General features: G+C 36.9%; 1 protein-coding gene across 3 annotated transcripts in view; it reads right to left on the reverse strand.

Moving 5' to 3' along the window:
• The window catches only part of mipol1 (mirror-image polydactyly 1), an 83,126-nt gene extending 61,303 nt beyond the window's left edge, over positions 1-21,823 (reverse strand). For 2 of the 3 annotated variants that reach the window (XM_084392656.1, XM_084392654.1), the window contains exons 1-2: positions 21,694-21,823; positions 12,411-12,502 (exon numbers count right to left, since the gene is read on the reverse strand). In XM_084392656.1, the coding sequence (XP_084248782.1) occupies positions 12,411-12,420 (10 nt within the window). In that variant the 5' untranslated portion in view covers positions 12,421-12,502; positions 21,694-21,823. Of the gene's footprint in view, positions 1-12,410; positions 12,616-21,693 lie in introns of those variants that run through there. The other variant, XM_084392655.1, reaches the window with a different exon arrangement.
• Positions 21,824-22,755: the final 932 nt, after the last annotated feature.

The raw sequence follows: 22,755 nt of genomic DNA on the forward strand, positions 1-22,755 counted from the left end.
CATAAATTAACAATGAACAGTTGTATTTTTAAAAAGGATTAATAAATACTGTAATAAATGTATTGTTCATTACGCAAAATGAAACCTAATTGTAAACTGTTACCAACAATTATATAATAAATTATTAAATTACTTAGTTTATTCTTGTCATTTTTATCCATTTACAGGGTGTCAATCCTCGAGACTGAGATATTATAGAAACTATACCTATATATTTACAATTCAGACAGGACAAATAAAAGTTAATGATTCTTCAAATGCACCTTCTGGATGCTGAGAGCAAAGTTAGGCCATTCAACATCTGTGGCACAAATAAACTTTGGACAAAAACCAACTTTGTACCCTGATTTCATATTTAGCTCAAATCCCAAAAGAGAAATTACTCAACAATTCTCAACTTGTGGAACTCTTAACTAAAAATATTGATTGGCTCAAGTAGATGATTAACCAATCCTGATCAAAGATAAAACCTGAGGGGGTTTAGACTGAGCTTGTTGGACCTTCAGCAAACAAACCCACTCAAAATGAGCTATAAATCAAAAAGATTGTGTCCTACTTGGAAAGGTTACTTGTATTCAGTCACATCATCATCCTCAGCGACAAAACAACACATTTTAGTTGGAGCACTAAATCAACCACTGTCAAGAGTGAGACTTTTTCAAGGCATCCAGATTTTTACTGGAGATATGTATAGAATAGTTTTGTAAAAAATTCCCTCCGAACACTCTATTGCCAGGTGGTTGGTTAAAAGATTAACTAGTCAAAATCAAATCGAAATCCTCCAGGACCGTCGATGTCACTTCATTGAAGGTCTATAATTACACAGTCTCTCAAATGAAAGCATAATTCCTCGCATTACTTGAAAATTCTCCAGGTAGGCCTTATGTTTCTTAGATGATGGAGACGTCTAGCAGGGAGAGTGGGATCTGTGAAGCAACGTAAAGCTCATTCTCAGAGCAGACGCAGTGATAATTGAATTGAGCCTGAGGGAATGAGCTAGCGCTAGCATCTCAGATCTCTCTGATGGATCCGTCCTCGGCCGCGATTCACTGATCCTCCTGCATTAACGGGGGAGGAAAAATGACCCTCCAAATCTGCCAGGATGAGTGCCTCAATTTCCCTATATCCAGCTAATTTGGGTGCGAGAGAAGCGTGAGCCATGCTAGGAATAAAGAAAACGCGTCCCCCACCCCACAACTGCCTTTAAACAGCACTGCTTTTGAATGAATAAAAGCAGGCAAAATGCCCCCCTAGATGTGCAATAGGATAAACCCTGAATGCTCTGTATTGTGCGTTTGATCCTGTCAATTATCAGTTATTATGACATGAGTGATATGATTCACACCACAAATAATTCAGCTTGGCATCAGGGCTTCACACAAATATTATCTGCAATCATTGCGTACTGAAAAAATATGATATTAAAACGTGATGATATTTCTCTTTGAGGTGAAAAGCTGTCGATATATCAGCATGACGGAGTTGAGTTTGTGGCAAAACCTTTTACAGTGCTCGCATGATTAACTGCATATGATCATTCATACTCAGAAAGTAGAACTTGAAGTGACATTCATTACAAGATGATAATATTTCAAAATGCACCTGCACTGGTTTGCATTTTGTGACTTTCACTTGAATAAAAGACCAGTCCTACCAGTCATATATTCCATCATTGAAGATTTCTTAAAAAAAATGTTAAAATATCATCTCATCTCGTTCTCGTGAACCCAATGTCGTGTTTCGTTTCATCTCGTGAGCTAAGTGTATTGTTATACCCCTAATAATAAATATTCTGTGCATTGCAGTAGTGAATACAGTTGTATTGCTCATATACCATGTTCCTATAAGAAAAATGAAATCAAAGTTGTATTATTCATATCAAATTTGGAAATGGTGAAAGTTTTATTTAATGCTTTACATTCATGAACTGACCTTTGACCTCCAACCTCAATCACCCATTCAGACCACAGAATGCTGGTTTTGTATTAAGCTCTCTGTTGTACTGCCACCAATAACCTCTTCATATAATTCCTAGATTCCAAACAACCAAAAGTTCAGGGGTACACTAAACTCAGTGTAGAGTTACATATTTGTACCAATATTTCTTAAACATTAGTTTTACCCCAATGCTTTCATTATGCAGAAAATGATTCGTTTCAATCAACCTGGAGCAAATTTTGCAGCTTTCGACAGCTTGATTCGCTGACAAAATCAAGGTTGTCACAGTTATTCATCAAAAAAATCATTTTAAAAGGTCTGTATTTGTAAGCACTTAGACAAACAGCACATTTTATTTCAATTCTACAATTCGATGTCAAGAGTGAATATTTCAGCGATTGGATAATTCATCTGCTGAATGTAACCTCAAAATTGGCTGTGTAAATATGGACTAAGCTGAGATTTGCATTGGCTAACATTTGGGAGGGAGAACAGAGTTATTTAAGGATGAGCTTAATGCAGTCAAAGGCTCATATTTCTCATATTTCTAACACTGTTACACACTCACAGTTCTGGAGCACAAAAAGGCAACTCAATTCACGTTTTAACTGACGTCTGATTTTTCCCTCAATACTTCTTTAAAATCTAAAATATTTACTTTCCTGATGTATTTCCTGCAGAGGCGTTCCAAGTGTCATGATAAAAATAATCATTTAATGTATCACCACCCTTGTTCATTAGCCGATCAAAATACTTCAACCGCATTCCTTTCCACATACGAGTTTAAAAGCATTTTAACTCGGGCACAGAAACAGGTAGAAAACAAAGCCTTATTGTGGCAAGAAAGATTGTGAAACTAGTGCAAGGTGGCGTCACCAGCCGTGAGACTGTTATTACTCATCGAAGAGACGCCAAACAGGAGAGGTGGGGCTCAGGGAAAGAGTCAACTCAAGGTCAGCTGTCTTATGAAAGACATTCCGGCCAAGTGTTTCGCCTTCTCGACTCCGTGTCGTTTCTACCGAAAGCTGCGCAAGTTTCGACTCATCATCATTCTACGTACAGCCATTCTCCAATAAAAATGGACAGATGGGACTGCTTGTTATTGAACATTTGTTACCGTTTCCTTAAAATGAATAGAATTGCTATGAATAATGGCAAATGTAATATAGTTTGTATGGAAAAGGCATAATGCAGATTATGAAATAAAGTCTAATGTGTTTTTTTTGTGCGATTGATAAATATCAGTTCAAAATGTTGTTAACCTTGTTATAAAATTATTAATAATTAATAAAAGAACTAATTCAACAGCAATTTCAAGTTATGATTCCCAAATAATACAATCCTGATTAAAACAGTTTAGTTGAATGAACTATAAAACTAGTTAGTTAAAGTTGGAGTCAAGTTTGGGTCAACTAAAAAATAACAATTCAAGTAACACTTTGAAGAGGGAAATTGAGTGAATGTAAAAAATCTGTGGATCTAAATAATATTAATAATTAGTTGAAGCTACTTGAAATTATTGTGTGCTATATATATATATATATATATATATATATTCTTTTTTTTTGCATGTTTTGCACATTATACACAGCAATATCACCCATATCTACATTTACGGTCACATTTTTTATCAACTAGTGATATTTTTTTACATGGATCAACTTTCAACTCAAAATGATGCTGAAGACATAATGGTATCAGAGACACAAACAATCAATTTACCTTGTTAACCATATATCCACCAAAATATTTTAGTAATATGAGCTGATAAACCAATTAGATGGATAAATAGGACAATATTTGGCTTCTTTTATGTTATCATATCGGCCGATAATCGTATCCGCTTGGATGACAGACATACTAACAGAGATGTTCAATATGTAACTAGTCACTAAAGCCCATATTGGCTATTATTAGCCACTTTAAAAATATTCAGAAAGTTTCTTAGATTGTTTAAAGGAGATCAATTCATCAATATTAATTAATGGTTAAACAGTTGTAATAATTTCTGCAGTAACTGGCTGTTGGTGGAAACCTTTCCATTGTAATTTTTGTAAGGAGAATGAGAAGAAAAAAAGGCAAACTACTCTGATTCTTCAATTCTTCTAATGACAACACACACATTCCCATCATTTCCCTAAACGCCCATCAATGGAAAAACTTTCATATTAAGTAAAAATGTAACCCTGCTTTTTCAAAGCAACATTGAAAGGGCTACAAAATCCGTCGTGATTGCTGAGCATGTCACCTCAGCGCCCGGCGCTAAAACACACACATAGCTACTGGTGCGAGGATCCTCAACAAACACATCTTCCTTTGTTCAGGAAATCCTTTCTCCAACACGAACTGCAAAGCTGAACTTTTGGCAATGCAGAAGCGTCAAATCCAAACAGAGCCTTTCTCTTTTTTTCACCCTTAAGGATGAGTGATGCTCGCGGTTTCGACCTGTCCTTCAAACAAACCGGCTTTAAACAGCGGGAGACTGAAGTGAGAAAACACTCCAGGACATTCCAGGGTTCTTTTCTAACTGGAGAACATTGGGGAACAAACAAAGTTCATATAAATGAGTGATATTGGGATATTGCAGGCACTTGGGCGACGTCGGTGCTACTGTGGGACACATGCGGAGAGGCTTGTGGGAGGTATTGTGTGTTCAGGGATGTACATCACTGCAAATATTTACAGAGCAGCTGATGTACAATAGAGGAATCACATGACTGTCTCTTCTCCAATACATGCTCACGTACATGTGCGCAGATCAAATCTACACCAATGATGCTCTTCTCTAAAGAACGAACAAGTTATTAAGAAGTTGGCACAAAGAGGACTAGCTTCGCTAGGCCCACATGGAATCCGTATTTTTGACCTTTTCTGTGCTGATCTTGAGGGAAAATTAGTCAGCTAAAAACATTATCAAATTTGATTAAATAATGAATAGATAAACATGCAAGAAATACAGAATTATGTAAATGACAGGCGGAAATCTGTGAGAGCGTATATGGGAGCAAAGCCATTTTTGTAGACTTCAAGACTTTTAAAGGGATAGTTCTCCCATCCATCCATCCATCCATCCAATGGGGTCCATCAACTCTTTGGTTACCCACATTCTTCAAAATATCTTCTTCTGAGTTCAGCAGAAGAAAGAAATTCATACAGGTTTGTAACAACTTGAGGGTGAGTAAATGATGACAGAATTTTCATTTTTGGGCGAACTATCCCTGAAATGGCAGGCCAAAGAATCTCTTAATAAATTCTCCAACTCAAGTGCCAATCATCTACTCCAACTGAGTGTTTCTGGTTGTCGCAAGGTTTGTCTAAACATTCCCAAAATACAAGTGCGTAAAAAAGCAGTAAAAATGCCAGTCTGTGAAAGTGGCCCGTCATTGTTCGTCCGGCCTCCTTTGAGCGCGTGAATGTGTTGAAAAGCCGAGGGGAGGCCAGGGCAACAGGACCAGGCACTCCGTCCTCATTACCACTTGATGTTTGAACACAGTCCACAGGAGTGACCGTTTAAATTGCTCCCTGTTCAAACAGTTCCCAAGCATCTGTGGTTCACAGCAAAGTAAGCCTTGTTTGTTTTCCTCTCTGCTTCATGGGCCATCACTAGGTCGTCTGGAATCCTGCTCGCAACTGGGTGGCAGGAGTGTTAGCATCATTCGAGCGTCAGTCTGAAATCAGTACAGTTCTTAAGAGTTCATGGATCATCAGAGACCCTGTGATACTAACTCTAACAGAATTTGATTATTTCATAATTACAAAAACATCAGAGGGCAAAATATTTACTTACTGATTACCACAGATTAGTTCAAATAAGCCTGACAATCTTCATAAGATTCACATTCAGTAAAAACTTACATGGTAAAACTATTTAATTTCTATAGAAACTGTAACCGTTTCTATAAAGGTTTTTATAGTGTTTTGACATGTAAGTAAAGCAAGAGAGTTACAATATTGAAGGGATTGTTCAAAATCATTGAAAACACACAAAACACACACACACACACACACACACACACACACACACACACACACACACACAAATCTTTCAAAATCTGTAGAGAACAGACTTGAGAGATGTCACATTTCTCCCCAAAATCAAAAGTAAAAGAAAATTGATTATTTAAGAAAATTATTATTTATAAAATCAAATAAGAAAAAATGTTCAGTATTAAAAAAAATGTATGACCATTAATAATTTTGCATATTTTCTCCTAAATAAAAAAAATACAAATACAAAAAATATAAAACTAAAACTATATTTAAATTGTCAAGTATTTTTACATTGACATATAACATAACAATTTTTGCTGATTAAAATAAAAAACAGCTACAGCTTTCATACAGCTATTTTTTACTATACTATACTGAGATGAGAAAGTAATTAGAATAACAAATGTGAAAGAATGAATAAAGTACATAAATAAATAAATAAAATGTTAACATCCATTACAAGTCACAATGCAAAAACAATTCTAATGATCTTTATGCAAAATATAATCTCTTATTTTATCTTTTGATTTTAAGGTAAAATATGACTGGACATGTTTTCATAAGATTGACCCAAACATCCACAAAAATTCCTCATTTCGAGAACCTTTCAAGAGATGCCAACCTCTCGTTGGGTTTTATAGCTTGAGTCTTTGTATGTTTGTGAGTGCGTTGGCCTTTCTACTAGGTTTGTTTGGTTTCAGATCACAGTAACCAGGCTTCCACAGTTAAGCAGTGCCCATCCTAGGTCTATTCCTTAAACCAACACAGAAACACAAAAGAGGAGGACAGAGCCCTGAGGAATCCCTCTGTCACTGGTGGACCACCCACTTAGGGAGCAGACAAGCCTGTTCGGCCACACGGCACTCCATTCTAGGGATTTTGAACTTCAATGGGACCCACAAGGAAGCCGCGAATGGGTCGCCAACGCGCCTCTTGCTCTCCGTGAAGCCAAGCACGGCGGAGAGGGAGTGAGACGTGATATCAGGGTGGGTGGCTGTCGGAAAAGCAGAAGAAGACCACACTGTACCGGCGTAAACAGAGGCGAGCTGATGGGACCAAACAGTATGTTTCCTGCCTGGACGGCCCTCACAGGGGGAGGGGGGGGCGTGACGGGTTATGTCAAAGGTCGATCCACCTGCTAAGAACAAAGCTTGTTGAGACAGTAGCCCTATTTCTGCTCTTGTAAGGAAGGCCAATTCAACTCCATAGGGAACTTAGCGTGTTTGTTATGATGGACATGGTGTGTGCTTAGAATTTGGACTGCAAAAGGACAGTTTACCCATGCAAGAAAACAATCCACCATCTCAGTTGTCATAACACAACCCAGCCTACAGCAGTCAGCTTATCCCAAACTACGTCAGACAAACAAAATCAGCAGGGTAACAGACACAAGAGAAACACAGTCTCATTGGCGTGAAATGCAATTTGGGGTCAAAGATGCATTCAACCTGATTTTACTGTTCCATGCCACTATGAAAACAATCAGAAAGTGAAGCAACTATTCAATGGCTGATATTAATATCTAAAGAGCAAGGAGATCGAAGACTGATACAATTTTGCTATATAGCTATATTTCACTATTTAATAAGATGTATACAGTTGCTGACATTTGAACACTTATTTTGTACACTACAAAAAAAAAAAAAAAAAATTGTTTATTTATAATCCATCTAATGACACTGCTGTAGGTAGATTCTGGATTTGACACAAAGCAGCACTAAAACTTTCGTTAATTGCCAGGCTTTCATAGATATTGGCCATAAAAATGTATAACACATATTATAATCATCTCGCATATCTAATTAATGTAAAAAGTGTAATAAATAAATAAATAAATAAATCTAAAATTATTTAAGATTTGGGCACTTAAAAAAAAGTGAAATTAATGTAAAGCATTTGAGGTCTGTTCAAAACACCAGATCTAATGAAATTAGATTAATTACAACTTAAAGATATGTTATACGAGCTGCAAGAATGAAAAAGTCTATGCCTGCATATGATAATCCTTCTAAAGAAATATCACTTTTACAAACCAATATTAATGTTTATTTAATGACAGTTATAAAACAGTTCTGGTTTACTAGTTTGATTGACAAGTGGTTTATTTAGTCAAACATCACCTTCCTCCCCCATTTGTCCCACTCCAATTGTCACTGATCACTAAAAAGAATAAAAAATGTATGATTCACGGCATACTTTCATTGGCAGAGCAAAAATAAACAAAAGAACTAACTGCACTGTGTCCCGATATTGACAATTTTTCGTTTATGAGTTAAAATCTTCTAAGGGGTAATCATCATAAGTTTTAAAAAGTGGGTTTTTTTGCTATTATTTACAACAGGATCTGCATTTTCATGGGTTTAAATAAAATATTTTTGTTATAAGAGACAATAAAAACAACTTTGTATATCAAAACCACTCCTTTCCTGACTTGACGTCAATGAATTTGCATCATCTGAACATTTTTGACAAACCAAACATGTCAGTCTCTGAGTAACATTTATTTAAGCCACGAAATAAACTTAATTCCATAAAATAAATATAATGAACTACGCAAAAAGCATTATGAACATTTCCAGCACGTTTTAAAATCGTTTTAAATCAAACATAATTCACCCCTCACGCATGGTATCACATCCGTCAAAATCTTAGGCTGGCTGTTGGTTGGAATATTAGAACTAAAAACATGGATACATTCATGGACATCAATCACTTCACTGAATAAATAATTATTTCCTTACAATCCATCCGTTTTCAAATGCACATCACAACAATGATGTCTGTCAAAAAATAACATGCACAATACATACATGGTTGATTTATGCAAACCACACTACCGGACGATCGCTTTCCAAGAAGAGGAAGAAAATGGCGGCCTGAGCAGCTCCAACATGCTGTCTATTAGAGACGATAACATGCATAATACATAACGCACGCGAGTATAAATTTGTTCCTCACTCGCTGAAATTGAATCGGAATGATCTGGGAAATTAGTGAAATACTTCACACTGCATGCAAGAGAATAAACTGAAAATGTATTGAAAAACTTGGGTTTTGCCAGTTGAAAAACTGCCGGGTTAATGAACATCATTTAGCATGTGTTGGTTTTTTTGACGGACATTTTTTATGCACAAACTACGCATTCTGATTCAGACATCCCTGATGTGAATATCATGTTCCACTCTCGAGTGATCTTTTTTTCATAATTTTGGCAGTAGATGAACTGTTAAATGACTGATCTTGAGATGAGTCCCTGTAGTCGTCCAATTTGACTCATTTGCTGATGCTTGACAGGTGATTTTTATAAAATGTAGTTCTCAGTTTAAAAGATTAAGGCAATTATCAAAGTTTGATCAAATGTTTAATTTTCCAATAAAAGAGGTTACTTTTTTTTTTACATGATTTGTTACATTTAATTACCCCTTAGCTGATTTAATTTGACTCCTATGGAACTGTTCTACGACACTCGCAAACAGTGCTGATAATGCTAATCAATCCTTATGTTCATATTCATGATTGAAAAACACAACTAAATAGAATTAAACCAGCAATGTGCTTCTTGTTTTGGAGGAGCATGCACATTGTCATGTTGATGTCGGCTAACTGCCACTTGAATCTCCAGTGACTGAACACACTTTATCAGTTGGAAAGGATAATAACCTTAAAACAAACAAACATTTAAGCTGAAAAAGCATAAATTGGGTGTGTTCAGTGCTTATCTGACACTAAAAAGGAAGCAAATGACTTCAACACAGGTGATTGCAACGCAAAACTTCACACAAAAAAACCCCGACAGATCATATTAATGATCGTAAAATATATGCTTGTATCTGTGAGTGGCAGACATAATGTCTGAGCACCAAAAACACACAAACCCATAAAATCAGGCATGCAGCCATATACCCACAGGCGCACATGAACACACGCTTGGTGTCTGTGATATCAGGATACATGCTAAGTAGATCCTGTTCCAGGTCTTGGCCTCCACCCATCACTAGGATGTAACGCTTTGGGTTGGGCTCTTCTTCTGCAGGATGTGTCAGCACATCAGAGAAACAGCTAGCCTGGCATTAACTCCAAAAAAACAAACAAGCCACGCAGAGGTCATGCCATGAAGGATCGAACCTCATCGGCAGCCTTTACAGTGTTTGAGAGTGAGTGACTGATGCTCATATGAGGATCGGCGAAGCTCTACACCATATATGCACAGATTAGACCATACAAATAGTGACTAGACAGGGCCAATGCAAAGCATAAAGAGGAAGCAATATCACTACACAACAAATCAATTATACATGCAACGTATAAAATTTCCATCCAAGTACTCTCTGCCGTTCAAAAGTTTGGGGTTGGTAAGATTTTTAAAGGTTTTTTGAAAGAAGTCTCACCAAGGCTGCATTTGTTTGATCCAAAATACAGTAAAACAGTAATATTCCGAAATATTATTACAATTTCAAACAACTGTTGTCTATTTTAACCCCTTAACTGTCAGTGCCCTTCTAGCGAGTTGCTTAACGCTCTTTTTTTAATTGCCTCTTTGTCCCATCACATATTTTATTAATCATCATAAATTAGGTGTCATTCAAAAGCTGACACCATCAGTACTCATTCTGTGAAAACCATTTTGAAATGGGACATTGTCTTACCATGGAAACGGTACTTAAATTCCTTTTAGCGGCTCCTCCTCCCTATTGGGTGGTGTCATGCTTCATATTACATTACAACATTACAACATTCCTGCACTATTTTATAATCAAATCCTAATCTTGACAAAAAACCTATCATTGGAAAAGTCTGAGACTCAAGGTTCCACGTATGATGACTGTTTTGTGATAGAAGTAATATTTTGATAGAAAAGTATTCATTTGTGACAGGAGAACGCATCAAAGAAATTCATTGGAATGTGGGTGACACCCGGTGGCTATTTTTGGTGCATCGCCTAAAAAAAATCTCATAGGAACTTCAGTTTTTGTGATATCAACTTCAAATTTGGAACACAACATGGAAAGACATATGGCTTTGATTTTATAGCGTTTAAGAGTAAAAATGATTTTGTAAAATATATACTTTGTATAAAATATTTTCTTTAGTACAGTACATTTGCTTTATAATAAATTTAAACTTCTATAACATTTTTACACTTTCAATAATCTGCTGAGTGTCTTCTAAAAAAAAAAAAAAAAAAGTGACCATAGGTCCATATTCCAAAGCAATCTTAAATTACAACCATTTAAAGGGACAGTTCAGCCCAAAATGAAAATTATGTAATCATTTACTCACCCTCAAGTTGTTCCAAACCTGTATGAGTTTCTTTCTTCTTTCTACAGTTTATGGGCCCCATTGACTTCCTTAGTATTATTTTTTATACTATGGAAGTCAGTGGGGCCCATCAACTGTTTGGTTACCCTGATTCTTCAAAATATCTTATAATATATTTTTAAGTGTTCAGTAAAAGAAAGAAATTCATACATGTCTAAAGCAACTTGAGTGTGAGTAAATGATGACAGAATTTTCATTTTTGGGAGAACTGTCCCTTAAAGTTTGGATAGTGCATTTTCCCATCTATGCTCAAAAAGGGGGGTGTAGTTAAGGTATTTAAAAATGTTATTTATTCCTGTGATTCCTTTACTCCAGTCTTCAGTGTCACATGATCCTTCAGAAATCATTCTAATATTTTTGTGTTACATTTCTTTCAGGATTCTTTGATTAATATAAATTTCAAAAACAACTTTTTTTTTACTTTTTTTTTTTTACTTTTGTAACATAACAAATGTCTTTACTGCCAATTTGATCAATTTAATGCGTCCTTGCTGAATAAAAGTATTAATTAACTTATTTAAAAAAATAAAAACTTACTTAGCCCAAACATTTGATCAGTGATGTAGATATTCATATGCATGCTAAAGAAATGTGGTGTTACACTAACAGCAAGAATCAACAACAAAAATCCAAAGGTTCTTCAGACAGGGTACCATGTTAATACCGTATTCCACAGTATTTACAGTGGTCGTTCAAATATGAATATGGCAATAATTTAGTGTCATGGTATTATCATCTCATACCACAGGGATTACAGCATTGCCTGTAATTTGCAGGTTTTTCTTAAAACTTTTTAAAGTTGACAATCCAAATATATGTATATTTCTTTGGACCATTTGATACTTGGCTGTTTTAAAAAAAAATACAATGAATACTAATTGCAATATTTAAGCCTAATATAATGAACAAATACCACAGCACTAAGCAATGAAGACAGTGTTCACGGCCATCTGATGTGATAAGGATGCCCTCTAGTGCGCAGATTTAAGAATGCACTGTCCTCCAGTGGTATGAATATATTGGTCTCACATTTTGAAAGTTACCTTATCAATAACAAATAAGGATATTGTCCTATTATATTCTCAAGTTCAGCCCATCACTAAGATTCAACCACAACAAAAACCAAAAAGGCATACAAAGGACAGCATTCTCTTTATACTCACCTCTGTACATATCAAACAGTGAATCCTTTAGTTCTTGTTTGTGAATCCATGATAGCTGATGCAGCTCCTCCTCACTCTCTGAACAGCTCTCCCTTAAAACGAACAGAGGACATGTATCAATAACTCATTGCTGTTCAAGTACTTCAATTCAAGTACTTGAGCTCAGTGTTTTAGTTCTGGTCATATGTGTACTAGTTCTCAGAGTGGGTTAGACTAATCTTTTCTGCAATGTCCTTATGAGCTAAGGGATTACATACCAAAAGCTGTGTGTGTGTGTGTGTGTGTGTGTATATATGTGTGTGTGTGTGTGTGTGTGTGTGTGTGTGTGTGTGTGTGTGTGTGTGTGTGTGTGTGTGTGTGTGTGTGTGTGTGTGTGTGTGTGTGTGTGTGTGTGTGTGTGTGTGTGTGTGTGTGTGTGTGTGTGTGTGTGACCAGCCCAACAATTACTTTACTTTCTGCAAAAAAACATCAAAGTAGCAGCTACATTCATGAATGGGTTCCTCTGATGTTCCATATTTCTCCAAAGCACAGGGTTACTGTGTGATGATGACTACAGTAACCCTATATGATCAAAAAATATGATGGTATGGTTTCAAAAGCGCATCTTAGCATGCAATTATTTATGCAGATGAGCTAGAAATGGGCAAAAATACATGAAGGCCCAGACAAAACAGGACTGTGTGACGAAAACAGCCCAATGTTCAAACAAAACAAATCCAATAACTAATAAAACAATCAAGACATCACAGATTAGAGTTCCTAGGATTTCCTTTTATTTGTAGGTCTTGTGTATAATGTAGGCAAGGGGTATTAAATACAGTGCAATGCATAAGTGAATACACCCATGCTAAAGTTGACTAAAAAGAGGAATAAAAAATCATATTTTGGAAATTGAACTTAATGCCTTAATTTAAAAAATTAGGAAAAATCCAACCTTTAAGGACACCAATTTTCTTTGTGAATGAATAATGTATCGTAAATAAATAAATGTTCTTCCTTAAAATACATGGTGCATAAGTGAGTACACCCCTATGTTAAATTCCCATAGAGGCAGGCAGATTTTTATTTTTAAGTATTTTTAAGTATTTTTTTTTAGGATACTATGCATCCTGATAAAGTTCCCTTGGCCTTTGGAATTAAAATAGCCCCACATCATCACATAGCCTTCACCATACCTAGAGATTGGCATGGGGTACTTTCCATAAGATCATCTCTCAATGCAAATCAAACTAGCTATTAGGCTAACTGAAATAAAACCATGCCAATCTCTAGGTAAATTGACACAAATTTCAGAATACCCATAATGCACTGTGAGAGTCCCCCCATCCTAACCCCAACAAGAAGAGTTAGGATGGCAGGAAGTGCAGCAGATAGTCTTACCTGCTGGCAAAACTTGCCCATGAAAATGCATTATCTGGAAATGTAAGTATAACAAACAAAAAACCCCTACCAACACATTACGAAGTACTTTTTCAGTCAGTGGGGTCCAGATTTTGTAAGTCGTGTCATACATGTCAATTGGCGAGTAAACCCAATCGGAAAATCCTGCCTGCACCACTCTGCCCTAATTTCAGTTGTAAATGACAAGTTTGAGCACTTAACTGTTGACTGTGTTGGACAGTTGCCCAAGGCTAAATAGGGACAACAATATATTTTGACCAACATGTGCACTGAGATTTGTTTCCACGAGGCTGTTCCATTATGCACATTTTAAAGCTAAGGTTGTGGTAAAAGAACTGCTAAAATTCTGTACTACTTTTGGATTGCCAAAAGCAATTCAGATGAGTGAATGTGGGTCAAACTTTACTTCTAAAGGTTTTAAGCAGTCTCTAGAAATGCCTGGTTAAGCCACCAAATGTACACTGCATATATGGGTTACCACACTTGGCCATATATGTCACTTTCACTTTTTTTTTTTTTTTTTTTACAGAATGAATCCACAGAAGCATGTGATAATGTAGACAGAGGTTGAGTATATGCTGCACAATGGACTGGCTGTGCCCAGCTAATGTCCTTGGAGCTCCCCTGCTTGCTTGTCCAAAAACCCAGATCATTTGCAATGATTATTAGAAGGTCAACAATTTCACACCGGGTAGTTATAGGAACTTAGTTATAGGAACTAGTCACCAGGGTGGTTCTCCGAGAACTAAATGTTCCCCTAGGGCCATTTTCCTGGTTGCATCCGCAATGCCAGTAGAAACTCTAAAGTGACGCCGCTGATAACGGCAGAGCCTGAGCACACAGCGCTCCCATTCTCAGACTTCATTAGTTTACAGTCTGTTTAACAGTCCTGTCAAATATACAGCATTATTAGATAGAAAGAAAATAAACAGTATATGAAAAAGTATTACCGTTTTCCATGGGGTTGATCCCCAATATCACTAGCGGAGCTAGTACATAATCATGTTTGGCTTGGTCCCCTCAAAGTCGCATTGGATTTTCTTCTTGGCGTAAAGGTTGAGAGGTACAACCTCTCAGTTTTCAATGTTTTTAGAGTTAGTTTGTGGAGTAAGTATATACTTATATAGGCTATAATCTGTGTGTGTACACTGCTTTTTTTTTTAAATGGTGAGTGACGTGTCCAGACAATAAGCGTACACTACATTACATCACTGGTAGTTCCTATTGTGCTGGGTTAGAACTTACTCTGAAGTAGGAGCTAATTTAGTTCCCCCAATCGTGCCCAGATTCTGCGGTGCGAAGAACATGCCAAAAAAGCAGGGTACTTCCACCATAGTTCTATGAACTGTGAAAAGGTTCCTCCTGTGCCCCTATAGTAACAAAACCAGACTCTTTCCCCTTCCCAGAATGTAGGACTGCGTAGGCAGAGTTGGTTTATCAAACTATGTAACAAAATCAGTTCTGCCAAAGGGGTTTTGACAGGTGCCCCTTACCTAACGTGCCTCTGAAATTTCTGCGTTTGTCACCCAACTAGCTTCCTACAGAATAAGGTCCTAGCTTTTGGAATGTGAAACACGCCTGCTATATTTCAGCATATGATGCATCAGAAACTGTTGGATGTGCCAAACTGTGAAGTCTATCTGGATGATACTGTGGAATATTCAGATAAAAGATCATGTAAAGACCCTTGAAATGGTTTTCAAACGCCTAACTGCCGCTTCCTTGACACTAAATTTTGCCAAATGTGAGTTTGCAGAAGGAATTGTTATGTACTCAGGTAAGCAGGTAGGTCAGGTAGTGGTTAAACCTGTTGAGGCAAAAATTTTCACCATACTTGAATTCCTTGTACCATCATGTAACAAACGAGAATTGTGACATTTCCTAGAGTGGGTATTATCAAGATTACTGTCCCAATTCATCTGCCCTATTTCTCCTCTTACAGACCATACAAATAGAAGGTTTTTAATGGACCAGTGACTGTCAACTTGTATTTCATGCTGCCAAAGACCTCTCTCTGCTTCAAACTTTAAAATGCCTTTCAGACTACAAGTGGATGCAAGTGGTAAGGGAGCTGGTGTGGTATGATTTCAGGAGGATGAGTACCATACTGAACATCCTGTTTCCTACTTTTCTAAAAAGTTCTCCAAGAACCAGCAGAGCTATAGTGTAATTGAAAAGGAAGCTCTGGTTCTGTTGTTTGCTCTTCAACATTTTGATGTGTACTCGGGTACGAGTACATGCGTTGACGTAATTTCCACTGAAACAGGAAGCTAAGCCTGAACATATTGAATGGCTCCTCCCCCTTTTCAAATAACCAATAGTGTTTAGTTTACCTCACAGACAGCAAGTCGTACTTAAAAACACGTTGGATTCAATAGTAGAGATGTGAATAAATTCTAGCCATTTCATTCTTAACCAACATACAGTTGGAAAACGGAATAAAACTCAAGCGGTTTGAGCAACCGAACTCACATCTCCAACCCATATTGCTCCATAACGTGTCAACGGTCGCTTTGGTCAGGTGTTATTTATAGCATGGGGGTGGGATGCTTTAGATTCAAGAGAGCATTTGATTGGACAGAAGATGTGATGAGAAGCTGAAGTCCGTGTGATGTCATAAAAATCCATGATCCATTTTAGCGTAAGTGAGAGACTGTAAGTGTCAGGTTTTGGGTAGGTGGAAGTAGCGAGGACTCAAATGCAGGAAACAAGGGCTTTTATTAATAATAAAAATAACTACCCCAAGGGGGAAAACTTGACTCGACTCGACTCAGGAGGAACATAACAGGATAAAGTTACAACGACGAACCAGCACAGGACTGCAAACACAGGGAGAATAAATAGGGAGAGCAAACAAAGCAGGTAACGAGGGAGGACAGGTGGGGCAAATTAATCAATTAGGTAACAAGATGGGAGGGGCTAGACAATCGACAGGAGAGCACATGGTACAAGGAAACACATGGCAAGCCATGTGCTCACACCAAACACAACAAAAACACAAGTACATTGTCAATAAAACATATCACAAGCCATGTGCTCACACAAAACAAGACATGAACATGCAGCTAATGAGAACACTCATAAGCCACGTGTTCACACAAAACATGACAACATGAAAGCACACAGCCAGTGTAAAACACAAGCTGCGTGCTACACAGTACAAGACAAAAATGACAAGAAGGCACATGAAACAAGGCACACAGACAAGACAAAACAGGAGTGTCAGGACTCTGTCACAAAACCAAGAAACAGACTAGAGTAGACAGAAGTGACAGAACCCTGATGTTATTTTAGAACACACCAGCTTATTCATAACCTTAAGTCTAACATATTCATACTAAAAGCAAAAACTAAAATTTTGATTTCAGGGGACCTTTAAGGTGGTCGCTTGCTGTCCAGGAATATAATCTGGACATTCGACAAACGAAGGGCGCTGAAAATGTTACGGTGGATGCTCTCTAGAGTATAAAGAGATGGTGTTCTCTATTTGTCCCTTGTACCTTTCTTTCCTAATGTAAATGGTAAGAGTGAAAGTATTTTATAACAAACAAACCCAAGTTTGTATTCTTGGTGGTGGGGGTGTTACGTCCTATGTCCTTTGCTGTAGTTTGCACTTTGCACATTGGCTTGCTAAAGAAAAGATACTCAGCTACTCATGCATGACAATGAGTGTTGCAGTAGGGCTGTCATAACATACGTATAACATGTCACATAACCTGACACACCTTGTGTGTTGCAAAAGCAGTTGAGTATGAAAACTTGTGTGTTGTCCAATTGAATTACAATTGGTGTGCACACTTTGTGATTACGTGTGCTCTGGTGATTAAACAGCATGGTAGTATTTTCAATAGCAATATTTCTTTTGACTATTGTTACCGTATTAAGCTGTGGGGAGATGGTGCCATTTTCTTTTGAAATACTAAATGTTTATCCCTGTTTTTTTAGTTTTTTTTAGTTAGGGAGTAGAGGGAAGCCTTGGTTGTTGATTTCTTATCTTTTGTATGTAATTTACAATTACTCTTACTAATTAGTAACTCTTTTGTTTGCTGTTTTGGCCAGGCCCTCTCCTGAAGACACTGCCTCCATTTTCTTTGTATAATTAAGAATAAACTAAGTTTGTTTGCTGCAACAAGTAGTTGCTTTACATTTCTTAGGGAAGAGGGCTGAAGGGAATCCTTTCTGTTTTCCGTTTCCGTTTCTTCTTTTGGTTTAATTTTGACATGTTGCTCTCTATACCAACCCAAGGCTGGGGGAAGGAGAGGATCGTAAGATAATCCATTGTGAATTCCTGTGCCTGACGAGAAGATGGCACCCGCAGCTGAATCATCCATCCATCCATATTTTCAATCTGACGGTCCAATGCGGCCACAGTGTAATATCATACAGGTATAAATTACTTTTTTAAATTTGATTAATTGATTATTCATTTGTTTAATTAGGGTTTGATTAGGGCCCTTCCGCTGCACTCAGAGTCTGAATTCGCTCACATGTTTTCATTCATTCCCTCAAGTGAAGTATATTAGTGGACTAATGTAGGGAATAGTAAATACTTTTACAAATGCTTCAGGTCTCAGGAAAAACAACATTAGGTTTGCAAAATGGACTCAGATAATAATGCTTTACACCAATCCATCTGCTTGCCATTGTACTTGGTGATGTAAGGCTTGCATGCAGCTGCTCGGCCATGAAAACCTATTCCATGAAGCTCCCGCCGCACATTTTTGTGCTGATTAATGCAAGAGAAAGGTTGAAACTCTTCAGCTATGGAATCAGCAGAGCGTAAACTTTTACGCACCATGCGCCTCAGCACTCGGTAACCCCGCTCTGACTATACGTAGTCTTCCACTTCATGGCTGCTGCTGTTCCTGAACGTTTCCTCTTTCCAATAATACCACTTAAAGTTGACAGTGCAATATCTAGCAGAGATGAGATTTCACAAACTGACTAATTGCAAAGGTGGCATCCTATCACAGTACCATGCTTGAATACACTGAGCTCTTCAGAACAACCCATTTTTTTCCACAAATGTTTGTAAATTCAGACTGCAGGGGTAGGTGCAGATTGAAACACCTGAATTCAATAATTAAGAGGTGTGTCCTAATACTTTTGTCCATGTAGTGTAGGCCTATCAAGAAACTGAAACTTTAAACCTGACTTTATACAATGTTCAGATTTCTGTAATGGGCATTTATGTACATTTATAAACAATATTTGCATATTAACTAAATAATGCCACATTTGCATATTTAAACACAACATTTCCAAACACTTGTAATACAAAGCAAGTGTCTTAATGTACTGTGATTAATCAATTGGGGAAAGTATGGTGGATATACTGTATATTAGTTACAAATTTTATCCAGTTCACCTGTGGTGTCTTGCCTTAAAGAAATATAGCACAAGCACACAGTTAATGTAATAAACTAAACCCGTGGATCAGTCTGCTAGGAGGCCTGTGTGAATGTGAAGGGAAGAAAGCTCTAGCATCATTTGTTTGCAGACTCCACTTTTTATATTTTATATCTAATAAAATAGTCACAGTTCAAATTGTCAGAAGTACTTTTCTGTATTTGGAAGTCTTACAACCACCTAAGCATCACAGAATCATCTGACCAAAACATACACACAAAGAAATAAAACATTGTCTTTCAACCGTCTACGAGACAAACCTACATTTTAAAAATGTCTCTGATGTATAGGAGACAAGACTGTGGCTATCAGCTGACATTAACAAAGTGTGGCATCCAATTTCTGTTAACTAACATTGTTCCACACACTACAGACACCTTGCTAAATGCACAATAAATATATGTACTAAATTAAAATCTAGACCCCAGGAGCAATACGTTTCTGCCACATCACATATATTTGCATTATGTCTCACTATGCACATCAATGTAACTGGATAATGACTAAAATGCCATCATACTCACTTTATAGACAACTCATTCTCCAAAGATGATATTTTGTGTTTTGCCCTCTGAAGTGCACACTGAACATCCCGTGCCATGCTTCTGATATTCATGTATGTGCTAGTGTGTGTAGAAAGCCGGCGTTTTCTAACTGGACACCGTATACTTCATCTCAGTTTGCACATCTCATGCATACACAAGCAACATGATCCATGTGAGAAGACAATGGCTGTGTCTCAAAACCACATCCAACAGGAGTAACTGTGGACGCAAGGGGAAGCTGTCTGAAAGGGATGTCCTGGTACTAACCCAGATTGTATCCAGAAAACATAAAACCACAGCTGCCCAACTCACTGTAGAATTAAATGTGAACCTCGGCCCTCCTGTTTGTCTGGAGCTCCTCAGAGTCAATATTCATGGTTGGGCTGCTATAGCCAAACCTTTGCTCACTTGTCCTAATGCCAAATGTTGGTTTCAATGGTGAAACGTACTGTTCACTGATGAGTCAGTCCACCTTCACTGTCTTTCCCACATCCGTGGGAGTTACGGTGTGGAGAAGCCCTAAAGAGGTTTAACACCCGGACTGTTGCTGCCCAGAGTGAATATCGTGACATTCCCTACTGTGCTTACCGAACCATTCTGGAGGACCATGTGCACCTAATGGTTCAAACATTGTACCCTGACGGGGGTGCCGTGCATCCCTGTGATAATGCACCAATACACACAGCAAGACTTGTGACAGAATGGTTTGATGAACATGAAAGTGAAGTTGAACATCTGCCATGGCCTGCACAGTCACCATCAGATCGAAATACTTTTGAGCCACTTTGAGGTGTCTTGGAGAAGCGAGTCAAAAAAAAAAAACATTTCCTCCACCAGCATCACAGTGACCTGACCGCTATTCTGGAAGAGGAATGGCTTAAAATCCATCCGGCCACTGTAAAGGACTTCTATTAGTCATTCCCAAGACAAACTGATGTTGTTTGGCCACAAAAGGAGGCCCTACACCATATTAATAAATGATTGTGGTCTAAAACCAGGTGTTTGTTTCATTTAGCATGTTAATATCATTGTGTTCTAGGACATTTGTGCAACATCTAAATACCATGGTATATTATTTTATGATGATAATCATTTAGTTGCATTGGGTTTATATGGGTCAATGATAAGCGAGGATTTCTGATATTACTTTTTAAACAATTAAACCATTTCTCAATGTGCTATTTTCATAAAAAGGTCAAAATGTGTTAATAATAATAATAATAATAACATTGGCAGTTGGCACAGTCATAAAGGTGTCACTTTGATAAATGGTCAATAAATGGTCACAGTGATATTGATTTAGTGGACTAAAGTTTTTTCAAATAATATTTTTAAATGAAATATGTTCACTGTTTATATAAACTTTTAATTTAATTAATTAAATTGACTAATTAAAACCTTTTTTTTTATTAATTGCATTTTTCAGTAAAAAAAAAAAATATATATACAATGTATTAGGCTTTTTTTTTTATGACTTAAACCCAGTTCCTTGTCATACATACATAATGTATGACCCATACATAAAAGTACAATATATAATTATTACCAAGCACAAGTGCCGAAAACTGCTGTCTAGATAGGCAGCACACTCCGTGTTGAGACACGGCCCTTGAATCCATCCAAACCGATCCAAAATGCGACGCACAAGTATACTTGTATCAAAGTAACACACGACTAAAGCCGGTCTCTTTCAAACAGGTCTAATGTGTTACTATTACCATTTCAAGACAAGCCGTAACTAGTCAAAGAAAACGTTTCCACGTAGTGCTTTCACCTTGCTGCCTAAATCCCTCCTAGACTGTCGTCAAAATACAAACATTGGTTTTATCCAATTCAAATTCATTAGTCATTCAGTGAAAGCATTAATAATAATGCAATGAGACATCGATAGGAGTTGTCACTGAAAGGTGGACCGGTTTCGGACTTACCATGATATAAGCGCTATGGGGTCGGCTGCTGGTCGAACAGGATTGTTTCCTAAAAGTTTTGGAGGGGAACTTCCTACTACAGTGTGCGCAGTCAAGCTTCATTCCGGCCCAGCGGGACAGACAGTGCTGCGTTTGACCACTAGAGGCCACTAGCTCACCCGTGCTTAACATCATGATACCGATATGATACCATAATGATAACATATGACATGATGATATGCTCATCAAAAACACAGAAAAAACAGCAATATTGTGAAATATTATTGCAATTTAAAATAATGGTAGCCTACTTTTAAATATAATTTATTTCTGTAATGCAAGACTGAATTTTCATCAGCCATTACTCCAGTCTTCAGTGTCACATGATCCTTCAGAAATCATTCCAATATATGCTGATTTATTATCAATGTTGTAAACAGTTGTGCTGTTTAATATTTTTTATAACCTGTGGTACTTTTTAAGGATTCTTTGATAAATACAATTTTAAAAAAAGAACAGCATTTCTTTAAAATAGTTTTTTTTTTTTTTTTTTTTTTTTACAATATACACTAACGTTATAAACGTTAGTAAATATTTATATTGTTCTGAATGATCATGTGACACTGAAGACTGGAGTGAAGACTGGAGTGATGGCTGATGAATATTCATCATGCATCACATCAAATTAACTTTGCATCTCAGAAATAAATTATATTTTAAAGTATAAAGTATTCAAATAGAAAACCATTATTTTAAATTGTAATAATATTTCACAATTATTTTTTTGGTATTTTTGATCAAATAAATGCAGGCTTGATGAGCTTAAGAGACTTCTTTAAAACATATTAAAAAATAATAATTGTAATAGTAATTGTTTCAAAACTTTTGGCTGGTACTATCTATCTATCTATCTATCTATCTATCTATCTATCTATCTATCTATCTATCTATCTATCTATCTATCTATCTATCAATTATTTAACTTGGCAAATAGCATGCCGTATTCATAATATAACAAATTGAGGTTTTGTGCCTGAGTGTCGTGCAGTGTCGGCACGTGACCTACAGGGGGCGCGTATTCCC

This window comes from Rutilus rutilus (assembly GCF_951802725.1).
Source record: "Rutilus rutilus genome assembly, chromosome: 21".
Classification (NCBI taxonomy): Eukaryota; Metazoa; Chordata; class Actinopteri; order Cypriniformes; family Leuciscidae; genus Rutilus; species Rutilus rutilus.